This window comes from Abramis brama, assembly GCF_963993115.1.
Source record: "Abramis brama genome assembly, chromosome: 23".
In the NCBI taxonomy this organism is placed as follows: domain Eukaryota; kingdom Metazoa; phylum Chordata; class Actinopteri; order Cypriniformes; family Leuciscidae; genus Abramis; species Abramis brama.
The window spans coordinates 2,969,975-2,988,991 of record NC_139985.1 but is presented as its reverse complement, the minus strand read 5'-3'; the positions used below and the strand labels follow the sequence as shown (position 1 = coordinate 2,988,991).

General features: G+C 35.1%; 1 protein-coding gene across 1 annotated transcript in view; it reads right to left on the bottom strand.

Annotated features, from left to right (window-relative positions):
* The window catches only part of megf6b (multiple EGF-like-domains 6b), a 67,853-nt gene extending 49,083 nt beyond the window's left edge, over nt 1-18,770 (bottom strand). Inside the window, exons 1-4 of the mRNA XM_084100172.1 lie at nt 18,386-18,770; nt 17,092-17,226; nt 14,554-14,663; nt 8,965-9,069 (exon numbers count right to left, since the gene is read on the bottom strand). Of these exons, the coding sequence (XP_083956298.1) occupies nt 8,965-9,069; nt 14,554-14,663; nt 17,092-17,226; nt 18,386-18,477 (442 nt within the window). The 5' untranslated portion in view covers nt 18,478-18,770. The remainder of the gene's footprint in view (nt 1-8,964; nt 9,070-14,553; nt 14,664-17,091; nt 17,227-18,385) is intronic.
* Between the last annotated feature and the right edge of the window lie 247 nt (nt 18,771-19,017).

The following is a 19,017-nucleotide window of genomic DNA, read 5'->3' as shown; positions in this document are numbered from 1 at the left end:
TAACTTCTAGTTTTCATTCAGTCTTTGAAAACCTTTACATTATTGTGGCGTAAAAAGTCCTGCGGCCACAACTTCACCATCGTGTTTTACATTCCATTAAACCAGGATGGGCCTGAGGACATTTTCAGCACAAAGGTGACTGGCCTTGAGCTAATGGCCCATTAAACGAACTTAAATAAAGCTCAGCACACAGGATGTGAAAGGAGAAATTAGCCGAGCAATTCACTTGGATTATAGATTTAATTTATGTCCACTTTAATAGCCTGAAGACGGGCTGATTAATGAAGCATACAGAGCAACGGCAGTGACCCGTAAAGTTGAGTAAAGTCATTCCTACAGAATATTAGTAATCAGTAGTGTAGAGTAACAAACTAAAACTACTAACTTACAGTAACTACAGATTTCTACTATGCATGCAATTAAATGCCTTCTTAGTCATATTTGGGACTCAGTTCATTCGGATGGTGCAAATCAACCGATTCAAAGTTGATTTCAGTGAGTCAATAGGCTTCATTCATAAAACATTGGCAGAATAAATTAGTGTAAATGATTTGTTGCATGCAATTAAATGTCGTTATTCACTTAATAACAGAAAATAAAAACAGAACAATAAATCAGTTAATTTACCCAGAAAATAATTCTGCTCATATGATACATGTTTTACAGATTTTCACTCACATATGTGAGGAATAATTCAAAACCTCACTGATTTCAAATTATTAAGCAACTTAAAGTTATAATCGGCTGTATACAGACAAACAAAATAATATAATTTAAAGTTTCATCTTTGTGAGGAAAGTTTTACCAGTGTAACACAATTTAATTTCAAATTTGATTTAAAAAAATATAGAAAAAAGCTCACTGTCCAACAATTAAAATTTATTTTTTTAAATCCATGAATCAGTGTTATTTTAGTATAATTGAGATACTATTAGTTTTTATTAATATTTTTTATTCGTTTTTATTTTTTATATTTTCATTGCAATTTTTAACGTTTTAGTAATTTTGGTGTTTTTCTTTTAATTTGTTTATGTCTATATTTTTATTTAAAATCAGTTAGTTTTAGTTTTTTTAAATTAAGTTAAATCAAAGTGAGAAATGTTGCTTTGGCAACTAGCTGAATAAACTATAACTTTTTATTTCAATTTAATTTACTTTATTTCAAATTTCTTTACAGCTTTAGTTTTAGTTGACTATAATACCCCTGCCATAAATACACACACAAAAAAAATTTAAAAACATGCAACAAACAAAAACACGATTCCTTGATGTTTTCAGCATCATGACACAATATATATACCCCGTCTTTATCATTCATAAAGCTTCGCCTCTGTAAATCCAACACCTGCTTGTGTTCATTACCTCAGATAACTGACTGACTCCTCCAGACTTCAACTCTATCAACTCTCTTCTCTAATGGTTCATCTTCATTTCCAAAAACAAGCTGTCGTCACTGTTGCATTCCGAGAAACTGCTTAAGAATATTTATCATTCCTGCATATTTTTCTTGTCTGAACTATGTGCTAAACTCTTGATAAAAGCCTTTTCCACTGAGTCCCTGGGGTTTCCTTGTCTAATCCGGTCAATCCAGTCTCCATAAGTAAGTAGCTTGTTTCTTCAACAGCCAAAGTTTGGATTCCATCAGGAAACACAAGCCAACTAGAAGACGTAACTTAGAGAAGCCTTCTCTGATAAGAGCTAAAAACTGAGATATGAGTCATATCTCTCCATGTACAATTAAGGAAATTAGAAAATGACCAACTCATGAATTCCATAAACTGAGGAAAATCTCATTTATTTTTGTCTAAAAACTGATCTAATAAACTTTTAGTTATTTCTTTTCAAGCCCAAAATGACCTCAGTGTTGCAGATTCAACATCCAGACACGTGTCATGAAATAAACACATAAAAACAGTTTTATTAGAATTATTTCTGAAGGATTGTGTGACACTGAAGACTGGAGTAAAAATTCAGCTTTGCATCACAGGAATAAATTACATTTGAAAATATATGCAGAACAGAAAACAGTTCTTTTAAATTATAATAATATTTCACAATATTACAGTATTTTTAATCAAATAAATGCAGCCTTGTTGAACATAAAAGAGACTTTAAAAAATCTTACCAGCCCCAAACTTTTAGTATACATTTCCCTCAGATCCATCTGGCTCTTTTCACCCACAGTGAATTCTGAGATTGCCTTATTCAAGAAGGAAAGGATGTCTCTATAGGAGCTCATAGTTAGCTCAAGCAGAGTAAGACTGTGTCCAGCAGAGGTTAAAGTGCACGGACAGGTCTGTATTAATAGCTCAAGGTCACAGTTGATGACTTGCATGACCTGCTATAAACCTGACCCTCCTGCAATCGCTCTAGACGTCCCCCTCCATTAGCATCAACTACACGAGTTCAACACCGCGACGTTCAGCTGGAAACCTCAGATCCACAGACGCCCCGCAGCGGACAGAGAACGAGACACTCTGACCTCTGACCCTCATAGAGATAGAGGAAATAAGTGTGAACTAAAAAGAAGTGACAACTCAAAGGATTCGACTCAATTCATAATTAAACATTATTAAATATATTTGTATATATGTATACATATATATATATTATTATAAAAAAATATATGGTATATATTAATTAAGCTAATCATACACTTATTAGTATAATTAATACAAATTTGTGTTATATAAATTATAAATAAATTATAAATGTATGTAATAATATGCTATAATATTCCTTGTTATATATATATATATATATATATATAAAATCATAAAATAATTATACATATAATAATACATATGTTTACTAGTAGCTACATAAACATTATAATAAATATAATAATATATTTTTATATTATTATTATATTATTATTATTCTAAATAAAATTATAAATATAAATTAGAAGTATGTATTGGTAATGATATATTATTAGTACATATAATTTATTATAATTATAAAATATTTGATTTAAATATATTTTAATTAATTAATCATCTAATAATTGTATATAGTAATGTTCATTATAATTTATGATATTTATATGTTTTACTTGTATATGAATTAAATTAATCATCAAATAATTATTATTATTCTAAATAAAATCTTAAATATAAATTATTAATATAAATTGTTAATTGAATATATATGCACACACACATTTACAGTAGGATAGCCTACATACATACATACATACATATATATTAGGGCTGGGTTTTGACACAGATTTCACAATTCGATTCGATTTCGATTACGATTCGATTCGATTCAATATCGATTATTTTGGATATCAGGTACAATACATTGTAAATTTTCTCAAGGAAAACTGGAAAATAAAAGGGAAAAAAATTATTGTAAACTATGGGAGTCAGTTGTAGCCTATAGGCTTCATTAGCCTACTATAATATTGAAGGTAAAAATTAACTGATTTGTATACAAACACTTAAAATACACTTTTATTTATTTTTATAATAATAAAGTTATATGAAAATATAAAAATTTAAATGGTGGCTGTCATAAAAACTTTCCAGATTTATTCAAACATGCATTAAATATTGATTATAAAATTATAAATTATAAATAATGATTATGTAATATGGTGCATATATTTAGCAAAATGTTAATTTTTCTAGCTGACTAACGAGTTTATGGTCACTGGATATGGTTTTTCTGAGGTAAATGTGACGTTACATGACATTGTTTACTGACGTCTTTCCACGGTTGGAACACTGATTGAGCGATTCCATGTGGCATGATACGGACTTCGATAAGTTGTAGCCTACTCTATCTTTTAACACACTTTCAGATGCTCATTCGTGTTTATCTCGCGCTGTAACTGGTTTTATTAAGGCAAGAGAAGATCATGTGCATCAGCGTTGCTGCTTCTCTAGAGCTGAGCTGAGCCAGAGCGATCTCACGCCACAGCGCCAAAACGGTAATTATGTTTTTGAATTTCGTAAGAAAATGGACGTAATTTGAAATCTGAGACTTTGTTTCATATCAATAATAACAAAGCACAAATATTATTGCGATTTATTGGATGGGATGCGCGCATCAATATTCCATTAATTCATCAACTGAAAACAGGATGACTAATCGTTTCTTGGGATTTAAGAATCGATATCGTTTCGTAAAAATGAGAATCGATTAAAATAGAGAAATCGATATTTTTTACCCAGCCCTAATATATATATATATATATATATCATACAGTATGTTCTGTATAGTCACAACAGAGGTACAGAAGAACCCCACGAGCAGACTCTGAGCCTGACGGAGCAGTCTGGCATGTTCCGACTCCCGACTGCGCCAAGACATGAGCTCACGGCCCAGAAATCATTGTTTTTATCAAAAGAAAGAGACAATTATTCCACAATGAAAGAGACCTTTCAATACGGACCCTGAAACGCTGAACTGACAGGAATATAACAAACATGTGACTACGACAGAATTGTGTGCATGGATGTTTATCCAATTTTCCTGAAATTTGAGATTTATCTGCACATGCAAACTTATTCTTTATCCAAGCTGTCCGATTCTATAGAAATCCATGAACTGCATGTTTTCCACATGCAAAAAATTCTCCAACTATACTGCAAAATCATTTTTGACATATTTTGATTAGTTACCTTTGCATTTGCCAAGTTCAGTAGCTTTAAAAAGAGACTAATAGCCTACAACACAAATAATCTCTTTTTAAAGCTACTGAACTTGGCAAATGCAAAGGTATTAGTATTGTATTAGTCTATTTTTAAAGCTCCTGAACTTCAGCTTCACATCAGGTGTTTAACTCAGATTAACAGGTCTATGAGAGCTTGAAGAGCTTTCAAAAGCTGTATTTCTCTCATGATGACGGGTGAAACTGAGAATACAGTGATCCTCGCCACAGGGGAATGTGAATCTCAAACAGAGAGATTCTCCACGCCGTGACACATTTGTCCATTATGTGCTGAAACCACAACATGTCAAACATCATCGCCTGCTGCACCAGAGTCATCACGGGTCACTGTCAGGGGATCATAAACAATAACTGACTTGATCTGACAAAAATCATCCGCCAGCTGTGGATTTTAAGTACAGAATGATTTTCCTTCGTCGACTCACAAAGACTTTCATCCGCAAGGCAGATGTGCTGCAAACAGCTTCTCTTAGGCCTCGTTTACACTGCAGGTCTTGATGCCAAATTCTGATTTGTTGCCTATATCCGATTTTTTTGACCGTCCGTTTACACGTTCTTTCAACTGTGACCCATATCCCATTCATGTGTATACAGTTGCTATCTGAAACATCGCGCATGCTTAAAGGGTTAACTTCTCTTGCACAGATGGACGGACGCGAAATATGCTTGATGCTAGCTCTGCGATATACGCGAAGTTCACCAAACATCACTATGATTATGAGGCGGAGGAGGATGAAAAGTGCCATCGTTGCACATATGCTTCAGTTATTGTGTGTGTGAGAGATCTCAGGACTGGCGGGAGCATATTGTGTTTAAATATTGGCTTCAACGAGGAGCAGTGGGTCCGACATTTTGTTGTGTACAACATGTTGTCAACGTGTGTTCACATTCCTCTCCTACGACGACACAACGTTTCGTCGGCCATGCCGTCTCTTTGCTAATGCACGTCGGGGTTTCTCTCGTCATTAAACTGCAGATACGTCGACTAATGCCTCAGAAAATCCGATCCGCCTGTTTAAATGACAGTCACATTGGCACATATCTAATTTATTTCCACATATGAACGAGGCCTGAAACCGATCTCGAAATATCCGAATGCATGCGTTTTTTTCACTGTCATAGAACACATCCGATCTGTGTCACATATGAGGAAAAAATCTGAATTGGGTCACATTTCACTGACAGTGTAAACGTGACATTTGAACAGATTCACTGATGAATCCAGAGGTTTCTCAGAGGCTCGTACAGATGTTTATGTTCTATGGTTGTCCTGATACTGTGAGCATGTTTTATGGTACAACAGATAAAGTATAATGATTAGTATTATGATGACTCTAGTATTTTTTTGAGTTTATAGGGAATATGTTGGGTATTCTATTGTCCTAATAATAATAAATAGTATAATTTTAAATATACTGTATATGTATATGTGTGTATATAGTAATATAAAAAGTAATATTATATATATATATATATATATATAATATTACATTATTAAATTATGAATAATGCAGGCAATATATTGTTTTAAAAATAATATACAATATATAGGGTTGTATAATTTTTATCCAAAAACATATCTTTCATGCATTATTATTATTATTAATGTAACAATATCATAAATAAATTATTATGCATGTATTAAAAGTGAAGAAATATAATAATAATGCACGGAAAAATATTATACAATATATAAAGTTGTATAATTTTATACAATAACATATCTTTTATGCATTATATTTATTAATATGAAAACAAATAAAATAATGAAAGTCATGAAATGTCATAAATGCAGGAAAAATGTTGTTAAAAATATTATATAATAAATCATGTTGTATAAGTTTTATACAATAACATATATTTCATGCAGAAATAAATAAATGTGCAGCATGCATGAATAAAATAAAATATTTCCAATGGCTAAACACTTTGATTATATTATTTTAACAATTACAGGATTTTTTCTTTTTCTTTAGGCAAAACATAAATAACTTTTTTATTTTGATTTTGTGATGAAATATGACCAGAACATGTTCTTGACAGTTTTCGTGAGATTCACCCATATTTTCATGATTGTCTTTATTTTCCAGGTAAATAGGCCACAGTCTCCATTATGGCTGTTAGTGTTTTCGCATGTGTTTGTGCATGCCGACCGACTCAATCAGCATCGCTCTTAACAACACACATAAGGAACTGTCCTGAATAAATGACCAATGGTTCCCAGCTGTGCACATCTGAGTCTCTGTCCTGAAGACATGGCTGGTTGAGGCAAACAGATTTAAAAACGAAACAGAAAACAGCAGACGAAAGCCATCAGGTCACGCTACTTCAACACGCAAGCTGCAACATCTTAGACGTTAATGTCGCTGGAAGCTGCGTAATTAATTGAATCTGTCCGCAACACTGTGAGACACGAGCGCTCTCGGATTACTCTTGATCTTAGTGCAAAACCAGCGTCTGTTATCACTCCACGAGGCACAGAGACCACAGTAAATGAAAAAGTAGGGCAAGATTTGTGAAGAATTTCCTGTCGTGTGTATATTATCACCAAAAAACAACATCCTCCATTATTAGCATCCTCTCTCACTGGCTACAACTGCCCATGCAGATAAAATTCTTGGCTTGCAACATTAGAGACTCAGACAGCCAGAGAAAACACTCTGTTGGGGGGAGACTCGCATTTATTCAAAAGGAAATGTTGTCAAAATCATTATAACAACACTTTATATTTTCTAAAATGCCGTGCACATGCAAGAACTACTAATAACCGACTGTGGAAGAATGCCTCATGTCCTTTTCTTATTCACATGTGATCTATCTAAACAGCTTGTTTTTATTAAAGTGTAAGTTTGCCGAATTTCAACCCGGTTTGTATTGATACAGTGTCAGAAGTAAAAACGCACAAAGTTTAGTCTTTCTCCGTGTTTCCAGGACTGAAAAATTCCCGTTTATTTGCCAGCAAAAGTTTGTCGGATGACGCAAAACACATAATTCGGCAGACTTTTGACAGTTCAAGGGCTTTCATGTAAACTACAGATTGTACTTCTGCATGTTTCTTTTCGACAGCTCTGGATCCTTCCCGAAAATAACTTACTATTGCTAAACGTTTACTCTTTATATTCTTGCACCCAGGAACAATACAAGTCGACACTATTGTGACCAAAAGTTTGCTAATAAGTATTTTCTACTCAAGCAAAGAGGTATTATAAAAGCGATTTAAGGGAATAAAGAAAAAGAAAGAAAGGCTTATTGTATAAGTGAAGTAATTTTAACTATTTGCAAATAATATTTTAGTTTTAATTATGCATGCATTCTCTCTAAATGAATCAAGGAAATTATAGCATATATTTAATAAAAAAGGCAAAATTTAATAAAAAAAATTTAATTAATTTGCGTCACCGGATACTGTCGGTAGTTGAACATTTCTATTGTAATACAGTCAAATCTTAAATGTTTATCTACTTACATTTTACCAGGCATTCGTTCACTTCTTTAATCATTTTGACATTGATGAGCGAGACCGCTGAACTTTTAGTCATCCTAACACCAAACAGAGCGGTGCGTAATGCATCAGAGCAGCATCAAGAATATCAAATATATTGCAGTGAATCTCTTATTTGCATCTTAAGTTTATTGGCAATAATAATGACAGATTTGCGAAAGTGTAGAACTCGGTGAGTTCACGCAAAACACATCTTCAGCACAGCGACTCTGATTGGCCGATGCGTTCAACAGACATGTCTGTGATTGGCTACAATGCTCAACGCTGCAAAAGCACGTCGTAAGTACCTTTAATGCAAAGGGAAAAATATAAATAAAACTGTAATATGCACTTTTCATGATTAGGTAATCACGGCTGCTGTAATCTTATTCACATTTGTTTTTCTGAGTAATTGTTTTGCTCTATGAGAAAGACAAGGTAACAAAATATTCAGGGATTTACTATAAACATTCGGGGCATAAGCCCCCTTAGCCCAGCTCTAGCGCCGCCCCTGGTTAAGCCTATCCAATAGGAGCAGACTGGGCGTGGCCTTGGACGACAGCATGCCCAGTGCATTATGGGTGTTGTAGTTTCCCTACCTATTTGGCAAAACTGAAGACAAGAGCAGATTTTCTCTGTTTTCTCCAGTCAGGTAGTACCGATTTCAAAAAACAATTCACCTTTCACCTTTCACCAGTGGTGAATTACCCCTTTAATATCAGCTGACCCCATTTAATATTTTCTCAAATCTTCATGGGAATCTAAAAGAGATTAAGAAATTGTTCGGTCTGTTTGGACTCACCGTACTGGCAGCTCGGACCACTGAAGCCGGCCGGACAGTCACAGAGTTGAGCAGAAGCTTCTCTACACCGACCTCCATTAAAGCACACGCCATAACTGCAAACAGCTGTGAGAGACGAGAGAAAGAGATGCTGGTCACATGACATTAGAACATGCTGTTTCATCAAGTGTTTCTGCTTTACTGTTAACACCTGAAGAAAACACACACCTGAAGAAAACACACACCTGAAGTGTGCAAAGCTGAGATCAGAACACCAAACCCTTGCTAAATAAAATAGAGAGTACATCACCTGCCAGTTGTCGGACAATCTTAGATTAACTATCAGGGACAGTTTCAAACCCACATCACCAACACGAGTACATTAGTGTTGTTATTAAACTAATAATTACTGTAATAAGTAATAATTACTGATAAATAAAATAAAATTAAAATTAAAAGAAATAAAATAAAATAAAATAAAATAAAATAAAATAAAATAAAATAAAATAAAATAAAATAAAGATCACAAATGTTGCTTTGGCAACTAAATAAAATAAAATTAAGTTGAAGTTGAAGCAAATAAAATAAAATAAAAAGAATAAAAAGAATACTAAAACGGACATATTTTTTAATATTAAATCAAAGCTATATAGAAATGTTTTTAAAAATAAAAGCTAATACAAAATATTAATAGTACTATAATAGTTTATAAATAATACCAAAATAACACTGAAGTACATGAGCTAAAATGTTAGCACTGATATGTACATTTAGGTTGTCATATGATGATGTGAAAAATATATAGCAAATTTCAAACCCTTATATTTTCAACAACAAAAAAAACATCTTATAGCAAGACCTCTCACCCAGTTGTTCAAAGTCATTGTTAACATGCATACATGTCAAAACTGCACTCAACATTTATAAACTAAACCCAAAGCAAATAATACAAGTCAGGATCAAAACATAGAGCAGCATTAACATATCTTAATGTGAATAAACCTTTGGCAAAGTACAAGTGCATAATATTACATAATATAAGCATGTGAGTGGAAGAGCATGGGGAATCCCAGCAGACCAACATACTAGCTGTATTATTATATAAAAAAATATTAATGTGTTAGAACTCATGTTCATCAAGACAAAAAAACATGATATGAATCTTCATAAACACTGAAATCCACATGTATAGACGAGCTGTTGTGAGAGATTATCTGAGCTTCACCTTAAATGAACAACTGCACTAATTCAAGAACACATTCCCTTTCAAAACCTCATCAGATCTGAAATAACAGGTCATGAAACAGCATTTCTACCTCTGGGATGGACAATTAACGGTCTTTGTAACAACAGGCATTGTTGGTCATGTGGACAGACCACCCAGGACATTAGTTACGCACATTCCTGGTCCTTGTTCAGGACATTCCCGTCTACAACAACAAAGACCTGCTTCCATTCACTCCTTATTGCCACTATTACCAGTTCTGTTTCAAATCACCTTGTCAGCATCAGTCAAAATACCACTTTCTGCTCCCAACTTTCCTGTTCAAACTCTGACTTTTGCTCCTTAGTGGAAAGAAGAGGATTTTCAAGTGCACGTTTTGTTAAAGTGGAAGGAAGTCTCATGAAGCACACTTCAAGCACCAAAGGCACTTCTACAAAAAAAAAGAATCAAAAGTCATTGAGTCAATTGGTATACTTGAGAAACAAAGAAGTAAACAGGGTTAGCGTACCCCAAAAGAGCCCAGTTGTAACTAGCTTCAAGATTAAGTTTTACAGACTAGAATGAGAAACAGAATTTCTTTGTCCTAAATAAATCCAAAGCAATTCTCTGAAAGCAGCCTTAATGTGTGTTTATTCTATGGGTTCCAGTTCTGCAAAGTGATGCAAATCTCAAAAATGCTTTTTCAAAGAAGTTTCATCTGGTGGTTTGCAGACAATCAGGTCAAGCGGGGAAAAACAATGCAAAATGCTAATAATTAAAAATGCAACTATCTATAATGTGCATCGTTTGGATAGCAAAATTAGTTATCTTTTTAACTTTTAAAAGAGAGGAGAAATTACACCCATTTTGAAGCCAAAGGTCATGTGTCCAATCAAACGCTGCAGTATTTTGGCACTAAGTCATTATCACTTTGTAGAAGTTATCCAGATGCCGACATTGACAGGTTGCGTGACATGCACTCATCCTTGACAAGCACACAACTATGCGGACTACTTTAAATACATGCTCACTTGTAACAAGAATAAACAATATGGTTTGAGCTGACCATAGTTTGTTTTATGCAGTGAATTATCGGCTCCCAAAAGCATCAAACCATCAAAATTCAACTGACATTTCGAAACCAGACACTCATACTATAAATACTGCTGTTTTGCAGTTTGCTGCTGTTTATGTTGTATTAAATCCACTCAGCCAATGTCAGGTTAATCATTTTGCATGTTGTGTCTGTGCAGTTCATGTTCATATTAACCAATTCTAATGTTTGAGTTTAAAGGCATTTGTGTTTACTTTTGTACAATAAACAATTTTCGGTTCTGTATTGGGTCACCACAATGTAAAATCTAAATTAAATTAAATTAAATTAAAAAAATAATAAACAAATTAATAAACAAATAAATAAAACTACTGCTAAAAATGAATTAAAAATAAAAAATTAAATCAAAGCTATTTAGAAATGTTTAAAAAAAAAGAGAAATTTAAAAATGTAAACTGAAAATATAAAAATAAACATACTATTGGGTAAAAATTGCTTAAAAAACAAAAGACTAGAAAAGTTGTAAATCCTAAAGAACATTAAGTTATTGAAAATCATTTTAATTATTTGTAATTATTTTATTTACTTATTTTAAATAAATATTGTCATAAATATAATTTCTAATATTTCTAATAATATTTTAATATTTAATTAAACTAATTTAAATTACCACTTCTATTTTCTGTAAATTCAATGGTAATTAAAAGTGTAACTCCTGAAGAACATTCAGTTATTTAAACTTCTGCAATTATGGATTTTTATGGAAAATCTTATTATGGAAATTTATTTATTTTAATTATTATTATTTTATTTACTTATTTTAAATAAATATTGTCATAAATATATGTATTATATTTCTATAAATATTCAAATGATACTTAAATTACAATATAAATCCACTAAGTTTCTGTAAATGAAAAAGCTTTGTCATTACAGCCAAAGTACCGGAAATATCTTTGAGACCTTCAAAGTCTTGGATGACTGGAGGCTTCAGAGTCAAGAAGAAATCCCTAACCGCTACATTAGACTAACTAGCATTAAAGTGAAGAAAAGCATCACTGCACGCTTCCTTTTGTCAAACAAATCACAGTATGACGGCAACACCTCGGAGACGACCTTTCAACTCCTCAACAAGACCCAATCTGCCACACACTTTACTACCACTACAAATCTAACAGCGTCCGGATGGTCCATCCCAGCCGGCCAGTGGATCACGCTGAACGAAAAGGTTGTGAAGACAGACGCTCTGTACGCGTGCCAGTCAGACGGCGGGATTTCTGGTGTGAGCATCAACTCATGTTTTGTCCATGTTCAGTGGCTCAGAAAAAGGAGTGATTAGTTTAGTCCCATTTCTTAAAGTGCTTCCAGGTCTCAAGTTGCAGAGATAAAAGCCAAGCGTGCAGTTTGAAGACCACAGATACCTCCAGAGAAGAGGAAAAGACGTTAAGCGGTGTACAGGAATGCATGCGGAGCGTGTTTAAAAACAAACCAAAGCTGGATCAGGGACGAGGCCTAAATCTCGCAGGTATAATGAGTCGTTTCACCTTCTCGGACAGACAAAGGCGTCTTTGAGGATTGTGTCGGCTCTAGTAATGAAACCCCGGAGAAAATCACAACTTGCGGGATAAACTGTTATGCAACTGTCAGTCATTCTGGCATGAGACCACTCGAGCCGCCACGAGTCCGGCATGAAAACCATCAGTGGATGTTAACTTGATTAACTTGATTTTAGAGAAGGATTTAGTTCGGGGGGTTTTGGGTACGAGGAACTGTTTTGACCGAATGTGACCCTGAGTCTCAAAACCACTTCTGGGAGCCTTAATTCTCTATCCAAATGAGAACAACAGACCCAATGGACCTTTGACGCCAGCTTTGATTTGACAATGAAAACGAGGATCATCAAGTCGACAAAACATTGAACATGTCATGCACAAAACTCGAACTCTAGACGGTACAAGCTGAACGGACTGTACTCTCTCAACCTCATATTCATGCATGCCAAATGAGTTAGTGAAAAACATGCTCACCATTCCTGATCTCTAACACACACTCACAACGTTCGGCTGGTCTTGCGGCTGTCAGAGCAGAAACTAAAGCTGATGCTCTCTGTGTGTTTTTTCCGTCATCTCCGGGTGCGTTCATATGTAAATTGTGCAAGCTTATTTCGTCCATTAGATCAAAAGATCTGAAAAAAACCCATACATTTACCCACCCCTCGAAGAAATCAGGACAGAAGTGGGCGAAAGTGGACAAAAGAGATGGATTAAAACACCAGGAGTAAACGGGAATGTGTCTGCCTCGTCTACTTGTGATCCGATCAACCAAAATCCATCTTAGTACCATAAACCAGGCCTTAGATCAGATGCATATAAACATCTTCATCTAAACACCTCTCCTGAATGATTGTGAACAGTAAACCTCTGCAAAGGTATTTTGAACTTCTTTTTACCCCAAAAAAGCTCAGTTGTGAGTATAACAGGGCCTTAAGGGTCCACAGCTATAGGCTACTCTTCTTCAGGGTGTGTAGACTACGACCGTCCTATAAAATCCTATCAAAGGATTCCCATCTGCTCCATTTAGGCACAAAAAAAAGACAAACCAGAGTCTCTCGCTGCCAAACTATTAGAGGAGCTCTTTTGTAACCAGAACAATGAAAATTACGAGACCCCACCCAGAGCAGACAGCAGACGGCAGACGGGACGAGCTGCTGAAATCCAATTACTGACCGGGACTTTTGGCTTTAGAAAGTAAAACAAATTCAGACAAAGTGAGATCAGTGCTTTGTTGCTGAGGCCAGCATGACTATTACAATCGTTTGAACGAACCTCCAAACCTAAGGATTAAAACGGGGTGTGTAATTCGCACCGCATAATTTGTACTAAAATGATGATACCTCAAATCATGAGGTTTTTGAGGACATTTCTGGGCAAATTTCACCATAATACATTGACTCTACATAAATCCAAATCCATAAAACAATACAGAACCCACAGCCAAGAGGATTAGAGCGAATCTTGACCCTAATTTCCTAATTCCACTGTGCTTTTGTTAGAGTTGGACAATGGAATGTGAGATCAGTTCCTTCTCGTGTTTTAACAGCTACAAACTTGCAGAAAGATACATAAACCTTCATGTTAACGTCCAAGCATTCTCTGATCTATAATCTGGACACATTCACACCACTCTGTAACATTAATTACCTGGAGCCTAAAACTCCACCTGTTATTCTACCTTTAAAATCTCTATAGCTGCATACTCAGGATTCACTGCCTCAAAAAATCAGTGTAAATATGGACTTCTGTCACTGATGTTCACATGCTTTTACATCGCATGAGATTTAAAGGAGACTTACGATACAGGCACCCGGCCTCCCCGTTGAGCTGGGACCATCCTGAGCAACACTTGTAAACCGTCTGGTGTTCCTGTCGATACACATGTCTATATGCAGTGTAGTAAGCCGTTCTGTGGAGAACCGGAGAGAGGAAGAACTCTTTAGCATCTTTATTGTTTTATATTGTCTCACACACTCTACTGGTGCAAAAAAATGACTTTCTCTCAGACAAACACTGGATGGTACAATCAACTGTATAAAACACACTTTAAGGTCAAAAAGTCGATATGCACTATATATTCAAATATATACTCAGCAAATAAAATGCATATCTTAGATTGCACACCATGTGTAACTGACACAGATAAACTAGAGCAGCTGCCAACTCTCACGCATTGAGCCTGAGACTCACGCAATTGACACTTTTCACACGCTCTCACGCCACACATCCATTTTCTCACGCACAGAAAATTTGCGGAGCAAAGAGATACTTTTAATATTAAACTAATTCTCAGCTCTTAGATTCCGTCAATTTTATTACGAAATTCAGACAAAAATACGTTTGGCGCTTCTTGTAAATGTGACGTGACAGATCGCTGAGCGCCTCAGTTCAAGTGCACGTGACGTGAACCGATCATCTGTTACTTTTTTATTTAAAGATGCAGTACAACTTGCCGAAAGTATACATAATATCGTCCAATTAGTGTTTTTCAACCACGGAAAGAGGTCAATATAACAGCAGGAGAACAATTATGTCACATAACGTTACATTAACCTCAGGAAAGCCATTTAATGACCATAGCATGTTAATTGAATAGAAAAAATAGCTAGAGAGGAGATTTTGCTGAGCACTATATTACATTTTTATTATATTTTTACTTATGTCATTAAATAATTGTTATTATAACAAAAACTGCATTATATTTATACTTTATAATGCTTTATATATAATATATACTTTATATTATATTTATTTTTTTAACCTTTAAAAATATCAGCAGATTGGGCCCTCTATGTTTACAGCATTAGGTGAGATTATTTTTTTAAATAAAATTTAAAATAAACATGCATCCAAATTAGTCAATATTGAATCAAAATCGGAATCAAATCACAAGAATGGAATTGAAATCTTGAAATTTTTGTCAAGCAATAATAAAAACTGTATCCTACCAGTCATTGTACAATGTAAACATTAACATGTTGTCACTAAACTGCATAAAATTCTATTTAGTTATCAAATGTTTTGACAATCACAATTACACTTATTGTGATGCAATATTTGTTTTTACCCCCCCAAAAAAAAACTCACTCCAAGCTAAACTCAAAAGTTGGCAGCCTTGAGAGCAGCAATCATCTTCAAATTGCACAAAAAATGTAAATTGAAGGGCACAAAAATGTATTTCTTGTACAATACATGAGCCATAAAAGAAACCAGTCTAAGAAAAAGAAAAATAAGACGTGCATGGATATGCATGGTTTCATTTATTTTTCCATTTAGCACACAGGTAAAGATTAAGACCTTTAAACATTCTTTATGAGTATACACGTTCTGTTAGTCTGTCATCAGCCACTTTTAGTGTTTATCAGCGTTCTCTCTGAGCTAATAAAGGCCTTTCATTGTGAATGAGAGAGATGATGCTTGTGGATGAGCTCCGATGTGTGAAAACACAAACATATGAGCTCTGTAATCAGCAACACTTCTCTCTCATCCAGCCTTTAATGACGCTTTCTGCAAGGGTTTCTCGCTCCCTGTAGTTTAGAGCCCTGCAGAATCGTAACCCTGCGCTCTTTGTTTAACGCATCTAATTGCAGGGCCTGGGTCTCGTACTTGCTAAGTATACGGAGGAAAGCGAGCCAGTGCGAGGAACACAGGGCTGTCAGAGCGCGAGTTCAGGGCGTTTGCCTTCTATCTTGTAGGTATGCGAGAGCCTCTGGAGATGCCTTTCAAATTGCTGCTTTCGTCAAGAGCTTGACTACACCTTACACTTAAAAGAGTCTGATTAGAGAACAAAGATACTGTAAAGCATGAGAACAAAATACACTTTTTTAGACGCTTCAGAAGGAGCACAGTTAGTCATGCTTGGTAAGGTAGCATCACCATTACTATTGCATAATAAGGGAAAAGGATTTGAACAAATGCATACTGCACAGCGTGTGGTTTACACCGCATACTATTTTTTTTATAGTGCGTGAAACAGTGTAGTGCAACAATAAAAATTTCAAGCAGACCGCATGTGCATGTCAGAAATGCTCACATTTTTAATTGAGGTGGTTTTGCATTAAAAGAAATCACTTTTTGCAGCAAAATCAAAAACAGATTGTGGTTAATTCATCACACTGTAAATGAAAAGGCAAAGTTGAGCACATTGCATTGTGGGATACAGCACCCAGCTGTAGAGAGTCATCTGAATATGCATGCATGTGGAAAACTTGCATACACATCATATGCATGCTACAGTATATAGCACAGAAATTGCAATGGTTGTACGGTTGATTGATCAGACATGATGTTTGTGTTTACATAAATCAATGTTTTTGGTGTGTGAATATCAGTCCCACCTCCTCTCGTAGCCCATGCACCAGGATTGTCCCTGGCATCCTTGTTTCCAGGCTTTAACCATCCGTGTGAAGGCCTGGACACACGGCTGCATCTGGGCCACAAGCTTCACCTCCTTCTCAGCACACACATTAGGCCTGGAGATAACACACACACACACGTTTACCTGCATGTTCAGTCAGCTGGAATCGGATGGAATGAAATTGACAGGGGAACAAGTTGTAAGACCGTCAGTTACTTAGACACTCCATGTCACATTGAGCAATAGTGATCATTAAAATAATGAGAAAAGCCAGTAAATCATTTTAATCATCTCTGCACAGACAGATGACAAGCTACACATGATTTACATCTTAAGTTCCCAGACTGATAAATTAGTCACTCTGTAAAAATGTATTTCCTGAAACATAGACTGATCTCCACGAGTCAGTTCACAGTTGAACCTCCAGGCGATTATTTTCATGTGTGGAATTACTGGCACTAGATTTTTATCAGAGACGTGAAATTGTCCTTATTTTTTTGTTAATCACTCATATTAATGCATGGCGCAATTAAAGGGAGAGAAATGCACTAAACTGGCACTAAAAAGATGGACGCTGCATCTTTTTAATGCGAACCAGTTCTGCATCAAAACCTAATAAGCTGCCTACATCACTTTAGGGCATGTTCTGCTGTCTTGGTAGGCAACTCAATGGGTTTCCCGTTTACTATGATTGACATGAAAACATTATATGTTCTCTGAACAATCAAAACGTTCAATTTTTGCAAACATCATGGAAACGTAACGTTCCATTTGAAAGTTCTCTAAACGTTCTAAAACAAGTAGTACGTAATAACGTTTAAAAATGTTTTAGAAAATAAGCGTTCCATGAACGATCGTACAAATGTAGGCTATAGAAATTGCATTTTTGTTATTATAGAACGTAAATAAAGACCAGACAACTTTAAACGAATGTTCTATTAATGTTACTGGAAGAATATTTGCTCGTAACATTGAAAGAACCTTAGCAGAACGTTGGCCAAAGTTCGGCGAACGTTCCCTGTTAGCTGGATTGACACTCACAGTATCCCACGTGTTTAATTAATACGCGTTAACAGCTATGCGTCAAAGCGAGTCTTCAATTTTAATACACATTTAATTTAATTACAATAACGTAAAAGTGATATAATATAAGCACGAACATGAGCAATATATTCGTTCATTAAATACATTATTTATAGTGGTATTCAAAGTTAAGCAGTAGTCTAATGATAATCTAGAAGCGCGCGCAACCGATCTCCAAGACAGTTACTCACATGTGCGGCATCAGGTCTTTTCCAGAACGGGATGCTGCATTAATTCCATGAATTAGAATGATTAAAGAATAAAATAACATATCCATCCTCATACGCTGTTCTGATTGAGTCCTGCACCTAAATAACACACTTACAATGTTAAAACAAACTAATCTGAGTCCATATTAATCCGCGCTCTGGAGAGGACTGACAGAAGGAGAAAACTCTCAGATCCACCTCACACACCAGCTGAGATCCAAATGCCCTCAGGACACTGGCTCTCGCTCTTCCTGTAGGAGCAGTGAAGGGAATGTCCTTTGAGAAGAACAGGACAAATACGGGAACAACCTAAAGCAGCAGAAGAGCTGACTGACCTCCTTCAGGATCTCTTACTTCAGCTTGATTTACTGCGACACTTCAAAGTGCCGCTTTCAGAGGGAAACACTTCATTAGACAGATTTCAGAGTCAAATGAAGGTCACTTTGCAATCTTTACACCACTGAGGAACAGCTTCTAATGTAAAGCAATGGAGATATGATGGATTATATAAGTCTGAGAGCATATTTAAAAAAATAAAATTAAAAAAATAATTTAAACCTGCAAATAAAGTTATAATAAAATGATTTCTGTACATATTAAGTTATTCGAAAGGC